At 34.9% G+C, this 26509-nt stretch overlaps 2 protein-coding genes across 4 annotated transcripts; both read left to right on the top strand.

Moving 5' to 3' along the window:
- The first annotated feature begins 6255 nt into the window (after window positions 1–6255).
- LOC110704139 lies at window positions 6256–18036 on the top strand. Of its 3 annotated transcripts, none has more exons than XM_021881921.1 (13): window positions 6256–6613; window positions 6877–6947; window positions 8971–9064; window positions 13057–13359; window positions 13453–13683; window positions 13768–14052; window positions 14801–14896; window positions 14976–15304; window positions 15409–15600; window positions 15708–15824; window positions 15929–16010; window positions 16092–16193; window positions 17815–18036. In XM_021881921.1, the coding sequence occupies exons 8-13, from the start codon at window positions 15144–15146 to the stop codon at window positions 17917–17919; spliced, it is 759 nt and encodes a 252-aa protein (XP_021737613.1). In that variant the 5' UTR covers window positions 6256–6613; window positions 6877–6947; window positions 8971–9064; window positions 13057–13359; window positions 13453–13683; window positions 13768–14052; window positions 14801–14896; window positions 14976–15143; the 3' UTR covers window positions 17920–18036. The 3 variants fall into 3 exon arrangements, with proteins under 3 accessions (XP_021737613.1, XP_021737611.1, XP_021737612.1); XM_021881919.1 differs by having other exon boundaries at window positions 13447–13683; XM_021881920.1 differs by lacking the exons at window positions 6256–6613; window positions 6877–6947; window positions 8971–9064 and adding an exon at window positions 12809–12885 and having other exon boundaries at window positions 13447–13683.
- LOC110704105 lies at window positions 9610–10485 on the top strand. Its single transcript, XM_021881882.1, has one exon. It carries the CDS (start codon window positions 9610–9612, stop codon window positions 10483–10485), a length of 876 nt encoding a protein of 291 aa, XP_021737574.1.
- Window positions 18037–26509: the final 8473 nt, after the last annotated feature.

Below are 26509 nucleotides of genomic sequence, written 5' to 3'. Positions count from 1 at the left end.
GTTTTCCATCATTAAATATCATCAATTCTTATCAACTCTATAGTTTTCAAGATTTCTCTCTTTCTCTCCAACCCTTTTGCATACATTCGCATTCACAAGACCAAGAAACACCTAGCCAAGTTCGAAGCTACCTTCGCCCTAGACGTGAAACGTTTTAATTTCTGAGGGTTTGGTCCCAAATCTCTATTTCAATTATTTAATTTAATTTTTTGATTTTATATTTTACTTGAAGTTACTAACGCGTGTATTTTGTTATTAGAAAGAGATACGAGGCATTCAGGTTAGTGCTTTAATTGATTTAATTGATATTATGATATAGAAATCATGCCTACGTTGTTATTATGATACCTAGTATCATGTTAGGGCATTTTGATTTTCCTAGTATCATGTTTAGGGTAACAACTATAATTTCTAATATCAAATATGACAATTGTGATTCCTGCGATGCTTCCTATTTCCTTTCCTAATATTCATGATAGTATCATGTTAGGGCTATATATTTGATCTATGATGTTTAGTGACATGCTAGGGTTTGTTATTAATCTTGTTAGTATCAGGCCTAGGATCTTGCTGTTATTATTATGTTTTAACATGATTATGATTGTCATGATTATTTTTATTATTTTGATTATTATTATGTTGCTTGATTTATTGTTATTACTTGAACACACCTTTTATGCATGTTTAAAGGGAATTGGTACTTGTAATCACGCTTAATAAGATAATTAATAATTTGTTCAGGGTTAATTTGATTATAATAGGTTTATTTGTGCATTAATATTCAACCAACATAGATAAACAGGTTTAGGGTTAATCCTAATGATTGCATGTTAGTCAGAAAGCGCACATGAATACGATCAGAATAAAGTAGAGGCATATTATTATAGCAGGTTCAATCTCTTTTAGGTTTGATTTGTACCTTTATCCCCTAACTACCAATCATGGTTCCAGACCTATTGGAGTTGATGATCTCCTGGATCGTTAAGGGATGTAACCATCACCTCGTTAACGGTTTACAATGCAAGTTCCTAAAACTTGTTGGAGACTCTTTTGCTCTATCTTCTTTCCCTTTAGACGCCACCGTACATTAGTGTATGATCACACTAAGGTTCAAGCTAGGGATAATGCTTGAAATATTCCCTACAATTTTTTGGCGACTCCACTAGGGAGGATTTCTATGTTAATTTCTAAAATTTATTTTGGCAATGATTTAGAATGAGTGGATGAGACTAGAAAAGTTCTAAGTATTTCATGTGCGTAATTTTGATTAACATTATTGTCATATGCATAAAAAAGATCTCAGCGGAAAGACCATCTGTAATGAGTTAAAAACATAGGATTTTTACACATAGGAAATTTGAGAATATTTTTCACATCTAGGATCGAAATAATGCTGCGCGAAATTGGAAAATTTTATCGAGCACAGAAAGCTGCTAAGGCATGTAGGAACTAGCGTCAACAAACAGAGTCTAGCGCCACTAATTTGACTCTGGCGCCAGGCGACAGCTTCTGTCGCCAAGCGCCAAAGCCAAATCGTTGGGGCCAACCTCTGTTTGCTGGTGCCAAGTTCTTCCAATACCGAGCCAGAAATATGCGTTCTAATTTTGAACAGTTTCTTGCACTGTTTGCTCGATTCTACTTCCTGATTGAACTTTTCTACTTTTTTTAAAAGCCATATATGTTCTACATATGGACATAACCCTCTGGGAATTCATGCTCCATCTACCTGATTGAACGCTCTGTGTAACAAAGGGTACATCCGAGAATGTTGGATTCACCAAACCATGGAAGCGAGTTTTTGTTTAAACTTGCGGTGTCCCGTCCACTCGCGCCAACCCTTAACGGTTAGGCTTCCGCGCGGTGCGTTCGGACAATTAACCATGGACCCTCTTTTACTAACCCATATCCCAAACTTTAGAGAACTAGAGCCATAATTAGGTTGCACTCATTGCATCATGTTGTGACTACTTGACTACTTGTGCATCTCTTACTTGTGCTTACTTATTATATGACTAAACTAACCGTTTAGTTTAACTTGTGTTTGTAAATAAGTCTTAATAAACTAATTAATGACTAAAGGAATTTGTTTAATTTATAAATTAATTAATTCGAGCTAATAAATATGTCTAAAATCGAGTCATAGTCCCTCTAAGTCAATCCAGATTTTTTATTCCCGTATACTGCACAAGAGTCAACTTGTTTTGGTCATAACCTATGGATCCGTAGCCTTGAGTTTTGTCTTTAATTTGGAGTTGGTATCATCACAATCAGAGTCACAGATCAAAAGTTATGATTAAAATACCACCACCTGTCCAGTTTAATGCATATACGTGAGGTCTTAACTTAGTCTTTGTTCGAGTCTAGTCAGATAGTCTAGCCACATGGTCATGACACGAGTCTTAACATGTTACCTACACTCACTAGTCTTAGCACACACTTTGAGACCATGTCTTAGGTTCATGCATGAGTCGATTTTTTTTTTCCGTCATTTGAGTTGGGGGTACATTCTAATCCTGATTTTTCATATCTCTCCATACACATCATCTTTCTCCATATCACAACTTTCATTCTTTCTACCTTCTTCGATCCATTGCATGTTGAATAGAGTTTCAGTCAAATAATTAACAGTAAATATCCCTAATTTCCCTTTCCACATTACTTAGTTAAGGAGAGAAGGGCGATTAATCAAGGACAACACCTTAGTTCAGGTCTTACTTTTTGATTAATCGATTCATCAAAAGAGGAAAGCTAAGAAGATAATGGAAACTCAAGAAGAAGTCAACAAACTTAGGAATCAATAGACTACCGTGACTGAGGCATTGAAGTCTCTAACTCTCAAGATCGATGACCCTGTGAAGCAACAACAGATGGACCTCATGCAAGAAAGCTTGAGCAAGTTGTCTAGTGACTACAAATTTCAAGGCATCAATTCACAAGGGGTCTCACTAAACAATGACCTTATTTTGCAAAAGTTCAATGCCAACGACATCCCAAAATTCAAGGCAACAGATAACCCTTATCTTCACTTAAGAGCCTTTGAAACTATAATGAACATTAAAGGGATTGATAAGAAAGTCTTTATTTCATTTCTTGTTTTCTTGTCTCTTGAAACCGTTTGCCAACATTGGTTCTTCTCCCTTGACAAAGAGAAAACCTCTACATGGGAATCGATAGTAAACGCTTTCATTGATAGATACAAGTGTAACATTCAAGTCGAAACCGATTATAGACAACTCGAGATAGTAAGACAAAATGAGAATGAAGGTTTTACTTCTTTCTTCAATAAGTGGAGGGAAACTTCCGCTAAGATGATTGAGTTGCCCACCGAAAAAGAATCCGTAAGGATGTTTGTCAAAAATCTTTGAGAAAATTATTTGAAGCATTTAAAATATCAACATAATTTGAATACTTTCAAGGCCGTTTATGACATCGGAATCGAGATCGAAGACGACCACGCAAAGCAAAAAGCTACTAACAATAGTAACCACGGTGGCTGGAAATGAAAGAAGAACGACAATCCTTCTTCTTCTGAAAATGCCCACTCTAGTAACAATGTTAGTACCTATAATCTCAGTGAAGTTTTAGCCATGGATAACCAAGGACCTAAGAAGAAACTAAGGAAATACTTTACCCCCATTGGGATGAGCTACGATACTGCCTTCGATCGACTCCACGCCAAGGGACTCATTTCTCCCATTAAACCTATTCAAGATCCTGCACCTGAAAAGAGATTGCCTAGTTGGAATCCAGATGCACATTGCACATATCACCAAGGAAGAGGTCATACTAGTGAGAGCTGATGGACACTAAAGGAGGCTATCAATCATTTGATTGACAATAATAAGCTTCCCATGCCTCCAGCTAGTAAGAAGAGCGAGTGATGATAATGCAAACGACACAAGATAAGAGACGAGTTTCAACAACGAGATTTCGTGACCTCCTCTTTTCCTGTTTCTTTTATTTACCCATTCTCCAATAAGTCTAGCATAGGCACCTTTCTTTTCTCTTAGATTAATTTTGTAGATTCTTTCTTTTTCTTTTTTAGTAAAATGAGCATTTATTTCCTTGAATATGATCATTGCATTGCATTGCAATAAAAAAAAAAATCCATGTCAAACTAAGCACAAGGTATACCAATGATTTTAGTCACCCCTTGTAGCCACATCATATCATCTTTCACCCTTCAAATATACAATCCTTTTTTGATAAACCACTCTGAGCCTCTTCTAACGATAGACCTTTCATTTTTCAACCCATATCTACCTAACCTTAGGATGGGATGGTGTGCAACTTATGCAATTTTTAATTTTATAAAAAGCTTGAGTGACTTCAAAAAATTAAAATAGCAATAAATAATTAATAATAATAATAATAATAATAATAATAATAATAATAATAATAATAATAATAATAATAATAAAAGTGTACACATGGGCAAGTGTTCCAATGTCTTTGATATGAAAATATCTTCGATAAGAACACGTCTCGGATTGCGTCTCTTATCGAGTGCTTGGTACCGTGCCAGAGAAACATGAATACCAAGTGAGTGATAGACTAAATAATCGGGATTGCCCACACTTATAAAAATAAAATAAATTCAAAAGAAAAATAAGAGAACAAAAAAAAAAAAAAAGAGCTAAAAAAGAGTAGAAAGCCTCAATCATAAAAATATAAAGATTCAAAAGCAAGGTTGCACACCTTTGGGGCTTAACTAGGGTCTTGAGCCTTTTATCCCCTTCTTCTTAAACCTTTAGCTTAACCACGTTACAACCCTTAAAAAGACCTTTTGAGGTATACATACACTTGTGCGAGGTTCGGCTAGAGCTACGTTCGGCCTGATTCCTAACGGATACGTAAGCAACCTCACATCGAGGTGCGGCCGTAATAAACATGCATTCATATTCACATTCACAAGCCATGATCATATCAAGGGATCTCCAATTCTCATCCCTATCTACATAGAGATAGACTTGGGGGCTTGATCCTTACATCATTAGCTTACCTAGCCTAAAAATTCATCATCATTTGATTCTTCTTGAAATAATATTTTCCCACACACTTAGCCTTGCAACCTAACTTTAGTATCATTTTCACACACTTCACAGATACATGACCAAATATACTTCCCTTAGGAACCCTTTGTCATAATTAAAAATCTTAACACAACGCTGAAGCATGCCTTTCCATATCACTCATCACTCATCATTGCATCACGAAGTATGAAGTACTTAGCCTCCGCGCTTAAGTTACCTAAAATACTTTCATTATCGAGTCAACTAGGATAGCTAGATGAATTAACCTTTGCACCTTGATAGATAGTATCAAATGACATTTGACTAAGCTCATTAAACATGAACCTTTAAAAACTTCGATTCTTTTTCGCGTCTTTCTGTTTCGGAAGAAAGTCGGTACCCTCCACAAAAATGACGGAAAATTTTTGCTTTTTTGCATTTTTGAGTTTTATGATCACAATACAATGCACACACGAGTCATGAGTCACACGTGTCATTTCACTTCGAGTCGATTCAACCTCGAGTCAATCACGGCGAGTCAAGTTTATACCTTGAGTCGTGTCAAGTAAATGAGTCAAGCGACATTAAATCTTAGGTTAACCCTAAAATAATTAAAGAGATTAGCAAAGTCCTATAGTCAAAGATAAATACAGCTGCATCCCAGCGGCAACAAGAACATAATAGGGAAGACCCGACTCCAACGCTAAACGACAACATCTAGCGTCTGGAAACAAATTTCAGCGCCTGGCGCTAGATCCCAGCGTCTGGCGACAGAGCCAAATCGCGGCGCCAGAGGCATTGTAGCGGCGACAGAACGCTCAACCACTTAAAGCAGTTATTTCAACCTCTTTCAGTAATTTCGGGTTCCTTGGTACGCTAGTTAGCCCTTATAAGATATTTGACATGATTAAGTAGTCGACTTGATTACAATCACTAGTGGAAAAAATCTTATTTGTAATAAGCTATTCGTAACGGACATATGATTTTCCGTTACAATTAAGTCATTCGTAACGGGCAAATTCAATGACCGTTACAAAAAAGTTGTGAATTGGGCTGGAAAAGGGTTATTCGTAACGGACAAATTGGTGCCCGTTACGAAAAAGTTGTTATTCTTAAAGGACATATTGGTGCCCGTTACGAAGAAGTTGTTATTTGTAATAGGCATTATTCTGTCCGTTACGATTAAGTAACTAATCGTAACCAACAAATATTGCCCGTTACAAATAGAAAAGTCAACAAAATTTTGACCTTGTTATTTGTAACTAACATAGGGTGTCCGTTACGAATAAAGTTTTAAAGTAAGCCCTAAATTTTTACTCTTTCCTTTCTCACTCCCTCTGTCAAAAAAATTCCTCTTTCTCTCTCCAATATTGAAGGAGCTCCCGCGCGTTTTGCTCCTCTCATTCTCACTCTTCTCCTCCATTGAAGCGCACTTTGAGTTCTCCATTATTGAAGCGCACTCCAAGTTCTCCATTATTGAAGCGCACTCCGAGTTCTCCATTGAAGCGCACTCCGAGTTCTCCATTGAAGCGCTGTCTGAGTTCTCCATTGAAGCGCTGTTTGAGTTCTCCATTGAAGCGCTCATAGTTCTCCATTAAAGCGTACTCTTTCTCTGTCCTCCCCCAATTTCTTAACCCTTGTTTCAGTTTGCTTAATTGCAATTACTTAATTATAGGTTTTATTTTTTTTTTCCCCAAATTAATTGATTGATTTTACTATTTTCCATTTGTTTTGGGTTTTATAATGTTTTAGTTTAAAAGCCTTTGAATTTAGAGCTAAGTATGAATTAATTGATTGATTTTTTCCCCAAATTATTACTATCTTTCTGGATCCCCCCTTACATCATGAATCCGTTTATTTGCAGTTGCCCTGCGCATGATAAGCTTTGGATGTGATTACCACTGGGCACAAAAAGATTCTCGCTTTGATCAAGAGGTAGTTGTATATTTTGTGGTCTAATTAAATTGCGGCCTTGGTCTCTCTCTGCACTTGTGACACTACTAATATGATAAATGGCATTAGTCATATACTCATATTCTTTTGTTGTTGTAAAGAGAGCCACAAAGGCTGTTGACTAGACACGGTTAGCTCCCACCTTCATTTCAACTAAGATTGATGACATACTCATTGATAGCATCAATCATTGATACAGAGTGATAGATATGTGCTTCACATTGTTTGAGGAAAGTGTCATTTTTATAGATTTAGATTAGAGATGACAATTTTCCATCTCCAGGATGAAATGCTCGTAGATTTAGCAAGTTTATTCCATATCTGAAATTGTTCTTTACTACATTGATTAAGCCGCAACTAAAATGAAAACAACTTTAAGCTGCTTTTCTGATTACAATTCGTAGCTACACTCTCTTTTTCCCTCATTGAGTGACACTCAATTGTATAGCGTGATTGCTTGCTGTTCCTATTTCTCATTGTTAGTTCATTACATTTTCCTCACTGTTATCCCTTGCTTGTAATGGCTGCAAGAATTTGTGAGCAGATGAGCACAACTTGTGGATTCACTTTAGTGTGGATACGCTATGATTGCCTTTCACAAATTAGTGATCTAATTTTCTTTCTCAGATTTTATTTTCCGCTTCAACTTTAAATGATACTTGCATGTAGTATATTGGATACTACGTATGTTTTTGTGCATTCGGCATGTCGGCCTTTTATAAGCTGTGTGCTGAAAACTATTGTATATTTAGCTTGTTTTCTAGGTTAAGTGTTCAGTTGTTTTAGCTCTAAATTATAGTTTCCTGAACCTAATGTTTATTATACATTCTAACAAAGTCCTCATAGAAGCTGCTCCAAGTTTATTGCTGACTAAGTCATTTTTAATACCACTTATCAGTTGAATGGAATACCATTCGTTAAAATAATGCAATACTTCTTCCTGCACTAGGAACTTCTACGTGCATTATTTTTGACTGTTTGGTGGATTGTCTAAAGTGAGGTTGAAATGTACTGGTATTTTTTTGAATATGTCTTGTAAAAGATTTGGCATCTAAGGAGGGATTTTCTTTATAAAATTGCTAATTATTTTGTTTATTCAACGGATTTTATATTAGGAATGTAATGTAGATTCACTAGATTGCATGTTTATAGTTTTATATGGAAGGTTGGCTTATTTGACTAGTACAATACAACTGGAAAAATTAGTATAGATTTAAGTTTGCTTGTAGCTCAAGTAGTCAACCTATGGTTATCCATGTTTTCAGTCTTTTCACTTCCACATTGAAATGAACAAATAGAGGACATAAGAGATTGAGGGATGCCCTCAAGTGGTTGGGGGTTCTATACTCATTCCCCCGTTTCTGTGATAGTATCTTTTTGTCAATAAAATAATAATAATAAGTTGTTACTTATTATGATATTTAAATTACTCATTTCTCATGAAACTATCTCACTATATAGTTTATCAATAAGGTTAATCCCTTAAAATGAGTAAAAAAAACCAATCACAATACGATGAAAAGGTATTTGTATTATCAACATAAAACTTATCTCATGTCTTACATTATAATGTTAGTTGTTCAATTTAATGTTACTCTAAAATTGATTAAAAGTTACCCAATAATTATTTTATATGATATACATACATTAATATCGTTAAACATCCGAGAGTGAGGGGTAGCTCAAGTAGATAGAATTTCCCTCTCTATATATATGTATTATTATATGTATTTTTCAACATCCGTTGAACACAAAATTTAATGGAGAAAATATTAACTCTTTTAATCACTGTAAGAGGAACAAAAGTTTAAAAATTCATATTTCAAATAACTTTTGAATGTTATCAAAATAAAAACCTTTACAAAATTGTTATCTGACCCTAAGTTTAAAAATCTTACTACAGTGATATACCTGGCCATTTGTTTGGAAATGGAAACTTACTTCTATTTAATTTGATATTTTGATTTTGGTGGGAAATGGGAGTGACTTGAATCTGATGTTTCAGGAGCAACTCGGTCCTTAGCTCCCTCAACTCCATTAAAGCAGCTCCGTCCTCATTTCAAGATGGTGATTTGATTCGGCTTAAATCTGACAATTTGGTATGAGTAATTAATTAATTTGTAGCTTGTTTTTTTTGTTTAATTAGTACATTGCATTGAGAGTTTCTTTCTTATGATTTTTGTTTAATTTTCTTCCCATTTTCTGCCAATTAAAATGTGTTAATATTTATTATGCATTATATTTTCATATGCCTAGATACCCGTTCAAGATTTACACATTAGGAGTAAATCTTGAATAGTCCCCGTTTGGGACTGTTCTTGGAATTGTATTCTCACTTAGGATTTAAATGGTTTCTTGTTTTTCGGAAGTAAAGGTAATTTTGTGTTAGCATTCCCTAAAGTGTTCTCGGGGTACATATGTAATTAAGAAATTAATTACATCGTGTACTTTGAGAACCATAGGGAAATGCTGCCGAAATTTCCTTAGGGCCGAAAAATGGTCAACCATTTGCTAGTGAGAATACACTTCCAAGGATGGGTTAAGTTGGAGCGATAAGGACTTTTGGAATCATGCATTTGGAATGTGTTGATATGTGATGTTGAATATAATTTGTTTCTTGGTTTTTAATCATACATTTTTAGAAATGGACCGTCGTTGGATGTATAGTGGTTCTCGAACCACACCTGAATACTTAGCCGGGGTCAAAGAGTTCTGTAGAATCGCAGTGCAACACCAATGGAGTACACTCGTTGAACAAAGGCTAACCAAAGCAAGACCTATTTTCTGCCCTTGTCGTGATTGTAACAATGTGAAGAGGTGGGAAGACATTAAGAAAATAGGAGACCATTTGATTATTCGTGGGTTTATGCCAGACTACAGTATTTGGTATTGGCATGGTGAAAAATTTCCTCCCGCGGATAATTCTTCTATTAACGACAATGAAGCTGATGAGAGAGAGACGAATGGTTTTGATGATAATGAAGTGGGTTTTAATGATGATGTTGAGGAAGACAGGATAGAAGAGATGATAGACGGGTTAGGCGATCATGTTAATGAAGATTCTCATATATATGAGAATGTGTCAAAAGCAGCTGAGACACCGTTGTATCCTGGTTGTTCTAAGTATTCCAAGCTTTATGGGATTTTAACTTTATATTACTTGAAAGCAAAGAGCGGGTGGACCAACACTAGTTTCACTTTGCTATTGGAAACCCTCTCTGATATGTTTCCAGAAGGAAATGACATTCCTAAGTCGACTTACTATGCAAAGAAGTTGATGTGTCCATTGGGTTTAGAGTACACCAAGATCCATGCATGTCCTAATGATTGTGTGCTATATCGAAAGGATAATGAAAAATTGGATGCTTGCCCAAAGTGTGGTGTGTCACGATACAAGCGAGAGGGCTTAAATAAGGATCCCTTGAAGTGGCCACCAGCTAAGGTAGTATGGTATCTTCCTATAATACCAAGGTTGAAGCGCCTGTTCTCAATTAAGGATGAAGCAAAGAAGTTGGTTTGACATGAAAATGAGAGGAAGAAGGATGGGTTGATCAGCTAATTTGTTGCAATGGAAACACATTGACAAGACATATCTAGAATTCGGGAAGGAGCCGAGGAACATAAGACTGGCATTAAGTACGGATGGGATGAATCCATTTGGCACTCTTAGTAGTCAACATAGTACATGGCCTGTTCTTCTGTCAATATACAATCTACCTCCTTGGTTGTGCATGAAGCGCAAGTACATCATGTTATCACTTCTAATCCCAGGTCCTAAACAACCTGGCCATGAGATAGATGTTTATTTGGAGCCCCTTATTGACGATTTGAAACTGTTGTGGGATGAAGGTGTTGTGACATTTGATGCTCTTTCGAGTACAAATTTCAAATTAAGAGCCATGGTGTTTTGTAATATTAATGACTTTCCTGCATTTGGAAATTTATCAGGGTACAAAGTTAGAGGACAAAAACCATGCCCTATTTGTGAGGATGACATGAAAATTACACGCTTAAAGCATTAGGGGAAGAATGTGTACATGCATACCAGACGATCACTTCGTCAAAATCACCCATACAGGAAGATGAGACAACAATTCGACGGGCATGTTGAGAAAGGAGTGAGTCGTGAGCCATTGACAAGAATTGAAGTGTATGAGAAAATTAAAAATGTTAAGACAATATTCGGTAAGATGCACAGAGAGATACCGAAGAAGGGTGTGTACCGGAAAAAAGTGTCTAAGTTGTGGGATCTGCCTTATTGGAAGCACTTGTCGGTTCGACATTATCTTGATGTTATGCACATTGAAAAAAATGTTTGTGAGGCACTAATTGGGACTTTGTTGAATATCAAAGGAAAGACAAAGGATGGTGTTAATGTGCGTAGAGACATGAAGGAAGCCAAAATTCGACCTAAGTTTTGGGCTGAGGAAAATGAAGCAACGAAAAAAGCATTTTTGCCCCATGCGTGTTATACATTGTGTAGAGAAGAAAAAAGGATCTTTGGTGAGTGTTTAAAAGGAATCAAGGTGCCGACAGGGTATTCGTCGAGCTTAAGGCGTTTTGTTTCTACTACTGATAAGAAAGTTGTTGGTATGAAGTCCCATGATTGTCATGTGATGATGCAAGTGTTCATGCCAATTGCACTCAGAGGCCTTTTGCCAAAACATGTTAGGCATGATATTGTGAAGCTTTGCTTGTTTTTAAATGCAATTTGCAGTAAGGTGATAGATCCAAAAACACTCGACGATATGGAATATGATATTGTTGAAACATTATGCAAATTCAAGATGTATTTTCCTCTTTCCTTTTTGACATAATGACTCACCTTGTTATGCACTTGCCTCGTGAGATAAAGGAGTGCGGTCCTGTATTTATGCGTTGGATGTACCCATATGAGAGGAAAATGGGTACTTTGGCAGATAAGGCAAAGAACAGAGCAAATCCTGAAGGGAGCATCGTGAAAGGGTTCATAGCAGAGGAAGCAGGGAACTATTGTTCAGTGTTTTTAGCTAAGGCTAAAGAAATTGGGATTCCGACTTCTCGTCACGAGGGAAGACTTCAAGGAAAGGGTACAGTAGGTCGGAAATTGGTTAAACCTCCACTTGATCGATATAAGAAAGCCCACCGATTTGTGCTACAAAACCTATCTGAAGTTCATCCATATATTGAAAAACATCTTCGTGAGTTGAAAATTCACAATACCAGGATCAGCTCCTATGCGTTGATGCAGGAGCATAATCGCCACTTTGTTGAGTGGTTTGAAGGCCAAGTGAAGCTTGAATTGAGTAGAGATGAGAATGTTTCTGAAATGATCAAGTGGCTTTCACAAGGTCCACAACCACTTGTGTATACTTATGAGGGTTACGATATCAATGGATTTACTTTTGCCACTTGTCGTCAAGATGAAAAAAATGTGCAACAAAATAGTGGTGTTGTCGTGGTTGCATCTTCTACTGAATACTCAAGTTCTAGGGATACAAGGCCAGTTGAAGCTACACAGGCATATTACGGTGTCATTCAAGAAATCAGGGAGTTGGATTATGTTGATTTCACAATTCCTTTATTTCGTTGCACATGGGCTGATAACCGTTGTGGTATGAAAACTAATGAGTTATTTGGATTCACCTTGGTTGACTCTAGTCGTTATACTGATGGTGAAGAGCCTTTTGTATTAGCCTCACAATCGAAACAAGTATTCTACATCAAGGATAATATAGATCCGCAATGGCGTGTTGTAGTTGAAGGCAAGAGAAAAATTGTGGGTGTGGAAGATGTTATGGATGAAGAAGAGTATGACCAATTTGATGACATCCCGCCTATAACAATGGGAGTGCAACCTCTACAAGAATGGGAAGATATTGTTGGTGATGTAGAGTATGATCGTGAGGAAGGGTTAGTGGTTCCTATACCTACAACCAAGGTTTGTGTTATTGTATTCCTTTAACAATAGTATTTTTTTGCAATTAATATTGAATTTATTAAATTGGTATATATCTAAATCATTAATTTCTTTATTGTATAGTATTTACATTAATATGATTTTCTTGTTATGATTTTGATTATATTCTTGTTAATTTCATTCTTTGTGTAGGTGTAGGCATACTACAATGGAAGAAAACAGAAATGATCAAGAAGGACAGGAACAATCTGGTGACATGGATGCCTCCACTTCCCAAGTAAAATCTTCTACAAAAAAGGGACGAGGCCCGTCCAAATCAGTCCAAACAATTACACCCATGTTCCTCGAATTTGATGAGTTTGACATGCCTATTGGAAAGTGGGAATCTGCTTATGGGAAGAAAATTGGTAATTGTGCTCAAAGAGTTAACATTAATGTGAAGGATATCCGAAGTATGATAAAGTTCAAAAGCAAAACTTGTGGGAGGAGAGTAAGGTAATTACGATATAAATATGGTTTATTCCTCTAAATTTAACGATACTTATAATTAATTATGAATATTAACATTCTCTAATTTTGTAGCGGAAGTTCCACATTGATGATCCCAAGGGTAGTAAAGAGAAGAAGTTCCACGAAGCTGTTGGTGCTAGATTTAGGAAGCACAAGTCTTGGTTAGTTTCACGATTCATTACTTAGGAAACTGCACCTCCGCCTGACTCACCAAGTGCAAACATTAAGCCCTGGTAGCTTTATGAAGGTTACATTACAGAAGAGCAATGGAAAGAGTTTGAGACATATTGCAATACAGATGAATTTAAGGTGTGTAAGATATTATGTATTTTTCACATGTATACTTTATTTCAACTACAATACTACTTACAATAGCTTTCCATTTTGTAATAGGCTCCGAGTAAAAAAGGCAAGGAAAATGCAAAGAATAATAAGCATCGCCACCATCTAGGCTCCAAGAGTTATGAGAGGGCTCGAGTTTATTGGAGTAAGACCAATAGAATTCCAGCAGAATCTTCAACCTCAAGCACCACAGAGTCCACAACAAGCTGTGTAATGAGTGAAAAGCTTAAAAATCAGTCTCTTTATTGGATTTTGGCCCGTCAAACTCGTATTGCAGATGGATCGTGGGCTATAGACCCGAAGAATGCCGAAACCCAGCAAATAGCCAATGCTATTGTAAGTGTTGTTCTAAGTAATCAAGTATAGTTTTTTTTCAGTTACTTGTTTATACTTTTGAGCTGATAAGTGATCAGGCCTTTTCTGTTTATTGCTCATTTCCTGCTTCCTAAGTTGTTTAATGGGATTTTCTAAAATTAAGGCCTTTTCCGATCAGTTCTAATCAGTCCTGATCAGTACCGATCAGTTCTGAAATTACAGTTCTGATCAGTTCCGATCAGTTCTGAAATTACAGTTCTGATCTGTTTCGATCAGTTCTGAAATTTCAATTCCGATCATTTCTGAAATTTCAGTTCTGATCAGTTCTGATTAGTTCTGATCAGTTCTGAAATTTCAGTTCTGATCAGTTCCAATCAGTTTTGATCAGTTCTGAAATTTCAGTTATGATCAGTTCTGAACAGTTCCGATCAGTTCTAAAATTTCAGTTCTGATTAGTTGTGTTGTGACCGTTGTGACCCCTTCACCATCTCAATTAGTGCTGTGCTGAACTCTTGATGATATTAAATAATTAAGATAGCTAAGAGAATTTGTCCTTGCCTTTTTCTATATGCATGGTTAAGTAATTTACGCAATTAAGATAGCTTGATTGTTGTTTCTTGCTTAGTTGTTGTAACCGTTGTGACCCCTTCACCATCTCAATTAGTTGATGAAGGCCTTATCAACCAATTTTCCAATTGTTGAACATAATGGGGGTACATATTATCTAAATTTCTTTACTTGCATGAATTATCATCTGGGCTATTGGCAGTAGAAGATTGAGCGCAAAGTTGCCTTAGACATGGTTGGGAAAAGCCAAGTCTTCCTTTGTACTATGGTCTATAGACATGGTTTTTTTTAAGAAGAGGTATATTCTCCTACTATTAACATTAAATTCCATTATTTTTGTATATTTTATCTAGACTAATATTCACCTATTTGTAAAGGTTTCACCATCGCCCAATAAGAAGCATAGATCTCGCCAAAACAAAGAAGGGGGCGATAGTTGTGGTGTGAAATCAAGGCAATCTATCATCAAACCCACAAAATTCCTACCACTTGAAGATACAATTGTCGATACTTTTGGCGAGGGGTGTGAGTTGTTGTATTGGTTAATGAATTCTGATGATGCAAAGTATGATACAACATCGGTACTTTTAAAGGCCTCAATGTTTAATTTTGATAGCGACAAACAAATTTGGGTAACCGCTACCGATGTACATGAATTTCTAAGAGGATCGTGGGCTAATGTTTCGTTGATTCATGCTTACATCATGTAGGTTACTTAATCTTTCTTTACTTTGGTTCTTATATTCACTATAGTAATATTTTTAATGCTATAATGCTGAATTTTTTGTTTTCTATGTCTTTATCATGTAGGTATTTAGTAGACAACTTCATCGACCTTTTCAACAGGATTGAGATCACATTCTTTTGTCCTCAACTCATTTCTGAATCTTCAATTGAGAATGATTACCTTGAAACTTATACATATGTGAAGAATACATTTTTGCATGAAGTAAGAAAGACGGGTAAACGTTGCAAATTCATCGTGGCTTTATATGTCGCAAGGTTCGAAATATGTTTTTTATATTGCCACTAAACTTAATCATATAAATGATATGTTTTTCACCAATTTTCCAATACTCTAACTTGTGTTTTTCTCTTAAATGATGTAGTGGTCATTGGGTTCTTGTGGTGGTCGATCTACAATTAGGTTTAGCTTATGAGTTTGACTCTATGAAGCTACCTAAAGAAAATCCCCGAAAATTGAAAATTGCCGAGATTATGATGACGTGAGCCACAACCTTGAAATTATGCCTTAGTTTCTATATCATTTTTGTATGTGGTGTTGTAGATTACTTTGTTCTAAGTGTTAGAATACATATTATTTTTGTAGGGCTTATAAAGTATATCAGGCGAATCTCACAGGGAGTGAATTGAAATCACAAAGGCAAAAATTGAAATTCATACAAATTGAGGTAAATACACTACTCACCCCATATTGTTATACATTGTTCACTTTGAAAACAAAATTTTTAACTATTTGTTATATATACTAGTGTGCTCAACAACAAGGAGGCGTTGAATGTGGCTACTACATTATGAGATACATGTATGAGATTGTTACTTCTCACTTTGAGTGCAAAGGTGTCTTAGAAGAGGTTAGTAGTTTTTTTTTTGCAAATTTTGAAACCTTTTTAGCTCTATACGCTCCCAAGAGTAAGATAATGGTCAATTGTTATTGATTTCAATTCATAAAATCCAAAATATAAGGTAATTAAGGATTTTTAGTGTTATATTGTGTTAATTTGAACCAATACATGAAAGATAGGAAAGGTAGAAGTCCCTTAGGCAATTTTCAAGCCTTTTTGGCTCTATACGCGCCTAAAAGTGAGTAAATGGTCAATTTTCATTGATTTCAATTCATAGAAACCAAAATATAAGGTAATTAAGGATGTTTAGTATTATATTGTGTTAATTTGAACAAATACTTGAAAGATGGGAAAGGTAGAAGTCCCTTAGACAATTTAAAAGCGTTTTTGGCTCTATATGCTCCCAAGAGTGAGATAGTGGTCAATTATCATTGATTTCAATTCATAAAAACCAATATATAAGGTAATTAATGATGTTATGTGTTACATTGTGTTAATTTGAACAAATACTTGAAAGATGGGAAAGGTAGAAGTCCCTTAGGCAATTTTGAAGCGTTTTTGGCTCTATACGCTCCCAAGAGTGAGATAATGGTCAATTTTCATTGATTTCAATTCATAGAAACCAAAATATAAGATAACTAAGTATGTTTAGTATTATATTGTGTTAATTCACCAATAAATGAAAGATGGGAAAGGTAGAAGTCCCTTAGGCAATTTTGAAGCCTTTTTGGCTCTATACGCTCCTAAAAGTGAGTAAATGGTGTATTTTAATTGATTTCAATTCATAGAAACCTAAATATAAGGTAATTAAGGATTTTATGTGTTATATTGTGTTAATTTGGACAAATACTTAAAAGATGGGAAAGGTAGAAGTCCCTTAGACAATTTTGAAGCGTTTTTGGCTCTATAAGCTCCCAACAGTGAGATAATGGTCAATTTTCATTGATTTCTATTCATAAAAACCAAAATATAAGGTAATTAAGGATGTTTAGTATTATATTGTGTTAATTTGAACCAATACATGAAAGATGGGAAAGGTAGAAGTCCCTTAGGCAATTTTGAAGCCTTTTTGGCTCTATACACTCCTAGAAGTGAGTAAATGGTTACTTTTCATTGATTTCAATTCATAGAAACCAAAATATAAGGTAATTAAGGATGTTTAGTATTATATTGTGTTAATTTGAACAAATACTTGAAAGATGGGAAAGGTAGAAGGCCCTTAGGCAATTTTGAAGCGTTTTTGGCTCTATACGCTCCCAAGAGTGAGATAGTGGTCATTTTCATTGCTTTTAATTCATAGAAACCAAAAAATAAGATAATTAAGGATGTTATGTGTTACATTGTGTTAATTTGAACCAATACTTGAAAGATGGGAAAGATAGAAGTCCTTTAGCACAATTTTGAAGCCTTTTTGGCTCTATACGCTCCCAAAAGTGAGTAAATGTTAACTTTTTATTGATTTCAACTCATAGAAATCAAAATATAAGTCAATTAAGGATGTTATGTGTTTTTTTTTCTATATTATGAGTTTTATTTCTACAATTTGGTTCATCGCATTTATTCTAATGATTTTTTTTATTATGGATTGTTTTTATTTTGTAACCACTTTCATATGTTTTTTTTTCAATAGGATTTTTGTCCAAGGACTGCCCCGTATGATGTTGACGGGTTGAATGTGGTTCGAGAACAATGGACGCAATACTTTAGAAGTAAATATTTAGTTCTTAACTATTAGCTTAGGTAGAACAACGTAATATTTTTAGTGTTGTTGTATATGTTGTGTCTCCCCAAAACAAAACCCGGTGATGAGTATCTTTTGCGTCGAATCATAATCGAAGGAAGTGAAAGTGTGGAAAGCCTAGTGTTGCGGATAGTTTTTAATTCTTTTCTTTCTCTCTGTTTTGAAAACCTATTTTTTTTAAAAAACAGCTAATCCAATTTGGTTTGGTCCATGGAAAGGTTCCAAAAATGTGTAGTTTGATGGGGTTCGAAAAGAGCTTTCCAACGATATATTATATGCCCAATTCCGATGAATAATGAGGAAGTTATGGCCAAATTACTAAATTGGGTCCGGTTTGATCTTTATATGCGGCCCAATGATCTAGAGAAGAGCCTAATATGGATTTATCATTCCTGATGCAATTAGAATTGATTTTAGTCTTCTAGATTATTCTAGAAAGATCTTTTCATTCGTAATTCAATTAGCATTGATAAATTGACTTTGGTTGACTTTTTAGAGTTTTAATCATAATAAAAGAGTTTTTGAGGAAAATATGATTTTGCCCTTCTTTATAGCTAATTTTTTATCATAATTAAGAAAACGCGTGAAATTAATTGTTAGCGCTTGGCGCTAATGCTTCGCGTCTGGCGCTAACCTGTTTTATTCTCGTCGAAACTCTGATTTGTTTTTCTATCTGTCCGGCTCATTTTCTTTATAAAAAACGTCCTAAAATCACCGATTTCCATCATTAAATATCATCATTTCTCATCAACTCTCTAGTTTTCAAGATTCTCTCTCTCTCTCCAACCCTTTTGCATACAAAATTCCGCATTCACAAGTCCAAGAAACACCTAGCCAAGTTTAAAGTTGCCCTCGCCCTAGACGTGAAAGATTTTAATTACTGAGGGATTGGTCCCAAATCTCCATTTCAATTATTTAATTTAATTGTTTTATTTTATATCTCGCTTGAAGTTACTAACGCGTGTACTTTGTTATTAGAAAGAGATACGAGGCATCCAAGTTAGTGCTTTAATTGATTTAGTTGATATTATCATATAGAGATCATGCCTACGTTGTTATTATGATTCCTAGTATCATGTTAGGACATTTTGATCTTCCTAGTATCATGTTTAGGGTAACAACTATAATTTCTAATATCAAATATAACAATTGTGATTCCTGCGATGCTTCCTATTTTATTTTATAATATTCATGTTAGTATTATGTTAGGGTTAAAGCTTTGATTTTTAATGTTTAGTGACATGTTATGGTTTGTTATTAGTCTTGTTAATATCATGCTTAGGATCTTGCTACTATTATTATGCGTTATTATTAACATGATTATTATTATGTTGCTTGATTATATTTATTGTTATTGCTTGATCACACCTTTTATGCATGTTTAAAGGGAATTGGTACTTGTAATCACGCTTATTAAGATAATTAATAATCTTATTTAGGGTTAATTTGATTATAATTCAAGTGATTGCCAATAATAGGTTCATTTGTGCATTAATATTCAACCAACATAGATAAACAGGTTTAGGGTTAATCCTATTGATTGCATGTTAGTCAGAAAGCCGCACACGAATACGATCAGAATAAAGTAGAGGCCTATTATTAGGGCAGGTTCAATCTCTTTTAGGTTGAATTTGTATCTTCATCCCCAAATTACTAGTCATGGTTCCAGACCTATTAGAGTTGACGAACTCATGGATTGTTAAGGGGTGTAACCTTCACCTCGTGAACGGTTTACAAGTTCCTAAAACTTGTTGGCGACTCTTTAGCTCTATGTTTCTTCCCTTTGGACGCCACCGTACTTAAGTGTATAATCACAGTGGGGTTCAAGCTAGGGATAATGCTTGAAATATTCCCTAGATGTAGGATTTGAATTCTTGACTGTTTGGGGGAACTTGAATTAGAATTGATTCTATCATTATGCTTTTTGGTAAGAAACAAGTAGGTCGCCAATGAGTTTTAAGAAAAACTCATAAACCTTGTTTATGCCTTTCTTCCATGTGGAGTTCATGGAATAATTAGCACGAATCATAAGTTTAACCATGCCCAAATCGGTCTATTAACCAGGAATGAGTTTGGGAGCGAGGGTACTATAAAATAACATTCCTTTTAGAGGGGAATAGTTATCCTAGCCCTAGTGCGGCCTCTAATAGCTCTTCCTTTTTTACAATTTCATCTCCAAACTATATATGCAACGCAATACCTAAAACTATGTTAGTTGATTATATTTACAAGCATTAATTCACTTAGGAATTACATTGTAAAGTCGTTATTCTTATTTAATAATATTCGTGAAAGAACAAGAAAATAAACAAGATTCGCCTTGGCTTAAATGATCAACCAACAATTACTTAATTCAATTCTAATCTTTATTTAACACAAGATACTATGTGGAATTGATTAATTAATTATTTTAAAGGTGATCAAACAACACTAATTAATTAATTAAAATCCTTTTAAACAAGAAAATAAAGGTGATTTAACTAAGTGATCAGGAATTTACCACTTCTCTTTCCTATATCTCCATTTTGAACGCTTATGGACTCCTTGTTGGGGAACCTCCACCGTAATAACCAAATATCGAAAGGGTGAGTGTTTCAGGCAAGAAGGGCTAGGTTGCACAAGTTCACAAGTTATTTCGCTAGAGTTGTAGGTTACTTTTTGTCTAGTTAAGCCTCGGTCTAAGCTCGTATTTATAGAGAATGATTTAGTATAAGGTTTCGAGCATTCCGCCGCAGCAGGTGTCGCGCGCAACAGAATGATTTGCGTGCGGCATCAAGCGCAAGTGATTAAGTGATGCTGCTATGGGCAGCGCAACTAATTGTCTTGCGCGCAACTTTATGGTAAGATTCGATTTTATATTTTCAGTATAATTCTGAATCTTTCGCAGCTCAACTCTTGGGGTTGCGCTAAATGTCGCGCGCAACTGAATTAGTTGCGCGCAGCAACCCAGCGCGACTCTTTGAGATGCGCGCGACTTTTTTGCGGTAGCACTAAGATTTAACCTAGGAGCTCCTAAATCCGTCATTATTAGGGTTTAAGCACAAGCTTAAGCATAATTATGATCGGGTTTAGTTAATTGGACCTTTTTTTTGGCTTTTTCTTTAATTTGGGCTAGTCGTTTGTGTTTTGTGGCTTAAATAGTTATCCATAAGTACTCTTCACTTTAATCCAACACGAAAATGGTTTTATTTATCGTCATTGCACTTCCTGTAAACACAGGAGGCCAAAAGTCACTAGTAGAAAAGTTGTTGTTTGTAATGCCCTATTAGTAATTGGCGTAAGTTATGCTAGTTACGAAAGCATCAATAGTAACATACTAAGATAATGCGAGTTACAAATTTCATGACATTAGTAACCAGCGTAGTAAATGTCAGTTATTAATATGTGATATATCATTGTTTGAAGTTTTATTAGTAACTGACTAAATAAATGTCAGTTATAAATATTAAGTCAAAGAAACTTTGACTAAAAAGTTTATAACTAGCTTACAAACGCCAGTTACAAATATTAGGTCAAAGAAACTTTTACCAAAGCATTTGTAGCTAGCTTACAAATGTCAATTACAAATATTAAGTCAAAGAAATTTTGACCAAAAAGTTTGTATTTAACTTACAAACGTCGGTTACAAATATTAAGTTACTGGAAATAATTATTTTTTTTTAAGGAAAGGAAACAATTTCTCGTTGGAATTTTTTTTTAAAGGGAATTTCTTGTTGAAATCTTTATATCTAAACCCCTCTATAATATTTAATCTTTCTTTATCTTTAATCTTAACCTATATAAATGCCCTAAGCACCACTATTGCACAAAAGCCCCAAGCACCACTATTGCACATTTACTGTTCCTTATGAACAGAGAAATGACGCCTTTGCCGTCTGCCCCTTTATTGAATTGCCCAATTTACCTAGGGTAGTTTTATCTTTTTGGTCTTTAACGTGTGGCTTGTTCTTGGTTTTTCTTTTATCGTCCTCTTTGGCCCCTTATTTTGACCTCTTTCCTGTTTTTCTCATTTCCCTCAATCTTTTCTCATTTTCCCTCGATCTTCTTCCTCAAATCGCCAAAAATGGCATCAATCACCGTCCCGTTTCCTTCTTTTCATGGCTAAAGCTAAGGTTTTTAGGTTTATCAAAGCAATTTCCGAGCTTTCCCTTAGCTATTGAAGCGGTTACTCAAGTAAGATTTTTTTTTCCTTTTTTTATTGTTGTAATTATCGAATACCGATTTCTCAATCTAAGGTTCATTATAAATATAATTTTCAGTTGGGCTCCTGAATTTACTTTCTTTCAACCTTCTTCGGGTGATGAATTTGATAATTCTGAGTGGCATTTATGCCACAATTAAGGTTCATTTTGATGGTAATTTTCCTACATTTGTGGCTTGTTTGCATCCTTTTCTTTGCACTTAGTTCCCTTTCCCTTTATGCATCTTCTTTATTAGATTTTTCCCCTTTTTCCTACTCTTTACTTTGATTTCCATGCTTATGCTTTGTAGGAACCATCGGGGTTTTCAAGAGGAGGAAGCTAAGCTCAAGGATAGCTGAAGGAAGCAAGATTCAGAAGAGGTTCGGCCGAACCTCCTGAAGGTGTGGCTGAACCAGGGTGTAGCCGAACCTTCTCAGTGGTCCGGCCGAACGTCGAGGCAGAGTCAAGAAGCAATTTCGCAATTTTGCAGGAATGGTCGAGCCTCAGAAGTTCGACCAGAACAGGATCAGGGAGGTTTGATCGAACCAACCCATGGTTCGGCCGAACCTACTCTGTAGTCCGGCCGAACCTACCCTGTAGTCCGGCCGAACCTTCCCAGTGTTCGGTCAGACCACTCCCCAATTTCAGCTGGCTCTATACGGACTATGTAAGTCCCATTTTAGAACGTTTTGAGGGAAGGAGATTATACAATTACCAATCACTAAATTCTGTAATTAGTTTTTAGGAGAGCTTTTCTCTCTAGGTTTAGGTTAGAATTAGGATAGTTTAGATAGAGAAAGTAAGGGTTTCACCATTGTTGAGTTTGGATTTTGAAGAAGAAATTGATCATCTTTTCTATAGACTTTCATCTTCAATCAATGAGAATCTCTAACTCTCTCTCCTCTATTATTATAGCTTTATTTTGATTATTATTTTAGTTGTCGGTATTGCTTGTTAATCATGCTTATTCTTGATTATTTGTTAATTAATCTTGTTATTAGCATGATTAGTGAGTAATTCCCTCATTAAGGGGATGGTTGTGGTGTAGTTGGATCTTGAGCATGTTCTAGGGTTTAGAATTGATTCATTTGTGATTAAAGTCTTTATATGCTTGATATTCTTTAATCTTCTTGCAAGTGCACATTGTTGGTTGATTAAAGGTGAATCTTTGCTAACAAGGAACGGAAGTTGACTTAGTACAGGTTCATTACTATTGATTGTTATTTAATAGTACATCCTAGTATATGGCTCTAATGTGGAAGCATAGAGGCTATGTTAGGAGAAGCTAATTGACCCCGGAAGGCGGCTAGATTGGATCCTTTACTTCGATATTCATGCATGTTTAGTTCATAATTAATTCAATTTCTATGCCTTTGTTTATGTTCAAATGAATGCTATACCTAAACCATTTCCCTTAATGTTTTATTTCTTGTTTTAGAATCTTTAGACTTTAGTTTATTTATCTCTTATTCTGGACTAGCTTAATTGTCGATAACATTTGGTGGTGTTTATTCGTTCCCTGTGGTTCAACCCCTATGCTTGCCTTATACTCGTATTAGGTTTGATTAGGTTGTATAAATTGTATTTGATCTAGTGATAGACAATTGACGACGCGTTTATTCCCTTGTCATTTAAAGTACTCAAATTCAACTTGATTATGTGGGATTTTTGAGAATTGGGATAATTAATTTCTCAATCGACTTGGTAGAAACTGTAGGGTTTAGTTTTGCTTTTCTCTTTTCTCTTTCTTGAAATTCTCCCCTAAATTGTTTGACGAAATGTTAGATTTAAGCCTCTGCCATGAAGCCTCTGAGTCTTTGATTGAAGTAGCTTTTGATATATTTATCTTCCTTTTAAGCAGCTTCTGAGCTAAAGGTGTTTTCATTTGTGATCATCGAATATGAACTTCACAATCTATGTACTCCCGAAGAAAATAAAAAACTCCATTCGGTATGGTGTTAGAAGAGAGGGAGATTCGTGGGTATGGGGTTCATTAGTTTGTCTCACATCGCCTTTAACATGACCATTGTTGACGATGATGCTGTTATCCAGGTTCTCCTCTTCTTCTTAATTGTGTAAAAGAGGGAAACCAACTGTATTAATGCTCACAATTTATTCGGAATGGCCACTATCTTATTGTTGTTGCAATTCTTGGTATTGATGGAAGTGTTTGGGCTCGGGTTGAATTTTTTGCTTTTTGTTTTGCTTTTTTTTTGGGGGGGTTTAATTTGGGTTTAATTTTATGTGGGCATGATTTTTTATTTTATTGTGAGAGAATCATCAATTTTTAGTACACTGAGCTATTACGTATGCAAAACCATAATTTACAAGCTTGAAATATACTAATACCTTTCAGTGGCATAGCAAATATGTTTGCTTGATGCTCGAATTTCAATATGTCTTGGAGATAAGTGATGCAAGCTAAGGTTGATATAATATGACATACGATGTTTGTAATTTTACTAATAATGTCTTTTTTTAATTTTTTGCTAATCTACTTGTGCTATGCAGAAATTGCCTTTGCTAACTCATGACCTTATTCTGAGAGTTCATATTCCAGCCAAGTTTGAGGTATTAAATTTAATTAGTATTCCCTATTCATCTGATTCACACGATATAGCCTCGAAAATTACAAAATTATGAGCCTAATTTTATAATTGAATAAAAATTTGCTTGTTAAAGTTGCTATTTTTATTATTTAGCACCCTTGTTTTTCTCTGTAAATCCTTCCCCCATATATAATTGAGTGATTTTTTGGATTTAATCAAGCATTTAGTGTTGGGTCGCCTTTGATTATATTTATACTGGTGTATTTGATTAGTTTTGTTTGACCTTGTAGTTTGTATTTTGTGATCAATATGGAGCCTACCTTTAAATCTTGCAAGCATCAGGTAGGTGTGTTATTTATTTTTGTCCATTATTAATGTACAAATTTGCTACAAAATTTGTCACGCTAATTGATAATTAATTACTTCAGTGTTATGAAGCGAAAGGATGTGAGTTCATTGATACCAATGATCAATTAAGTCAGTTGCCACATGTTGTTTTGATGTCAATCATGTCCCTTTTAACAATGAAGGAAGCCGGAAAAACTAGTGTTGTATCACGAACATGGTATAACTTGTGGCATTGTTTACCTGTCTTGTTCTTCAAAGTCAATCCCTATTATAAAATCAAAGATAAACTGTTACTTCCCGAACAAAGATCAGGTTCGATAAATTTGATAATTTTTATTCAACTATCAAATTGGTCTAATTCCAAGATTTTTCTTAGCACTATTATCTCCGATATGCCAAAGGTACAAGATTGAGTTCTCTGATTATGTCAGATTTATGTTTTTGTCATACCAAATTGTCAAATTGAGTTCTCTGAGGGTTTGTTAATATACCATTAACCGCTTAATTTTCTTCTTAAAGGTATATATAGAGCATTGTATATTATGTGATTTATGTATATTGATAGTAGATTGAAAAGTATTGGACTTGATTTAATTGATTCACATCACACATTGGAATCAGTTACTAACTTTCTAAACCTTTCTAATGCTTCTTTTAATTTGACATAGTACCCTTAGGCTTGGGTGAGGTGTCAGAGCTCAATCAAAATTTTTCTTGATGTTAATATCTAAAAAGGGCTATTACGAGGATATAATAGCTCATAGTATGTTTGTGAACATTTTGTCTCTTATTGTAACCAAATTTTAATTGTACTTGAGCTAATTATGTTCCATTCCTTATTGACAACTTCAAGTAAGAGGTGATATTCACACTATGATATTATTTTTAATTCTACTTCTTTTGAAGTACTCTCAGCAGGATTACATTCAGGTAGAAGTTCTTCGTCCACATGATATTGGTATTTTCCAGAAAGATAGTTTACTTGTAGATGCATATTTCTCTAATGCATTTCTCCATTTTGAAGTGCAAATTTTAACTCTGAAAATTTATCGCTGTTTATTGCATGCATACTTATAAGAATAATTGTAATTTTTTTTGGAATATATGTTTATAATCCTGAAAAGATTTGTTTGTTACAGAATATAATGTTACAGATGAATGTAGCACATTTGCTACTAAGTATGTCTTAGCATAGTGCAGGCATACAAATAGTACTTATATAGAGACTATATTATATACTAGATTATTTGATTAAGTATATTTGATTAAGTAAAGCCAAACAGGTTAATAAAGGGAAGAGGGAATGAGAGCTAAAATTCAGAACTAAAAATCAGAACTGAAATTAGAGCTGAAATTCAATACTGAAATCAGAGCTGAAATTCAAAACTTAAATCAGAGCTGAATTTTAGAACTGAAATCAGAATTGAAAGTCAGAACTGAAATCAGAGCTGAAAATCAGAACTAAAATAAGAGCTGAAATTCAGATTATTATAACAAAGCCTAAAT

The sequence above is a fragment of the Chenopodium quinoa genome, unplaced genomic scaffold (assembly GCF_001683475.1).
Source record: "Chenopodium quinoa cultivar QQ74 unplaced genomic scaffold, ASM168347v1, whole genome shotgun sequence".
NCBI classification, from domain to species: domain Eukaryota; kingdom Viridiplantae; phylum Streptophyta; class Magnoliopsida; order Caryophyllales; family Amaranthaceae; genus Chenopodium; species Chenopodium quinoa.
Note: the sequence above shows the minus strand (reverse complement) of the source record. Positions and strands in the feature narration are given on the sequence as shown.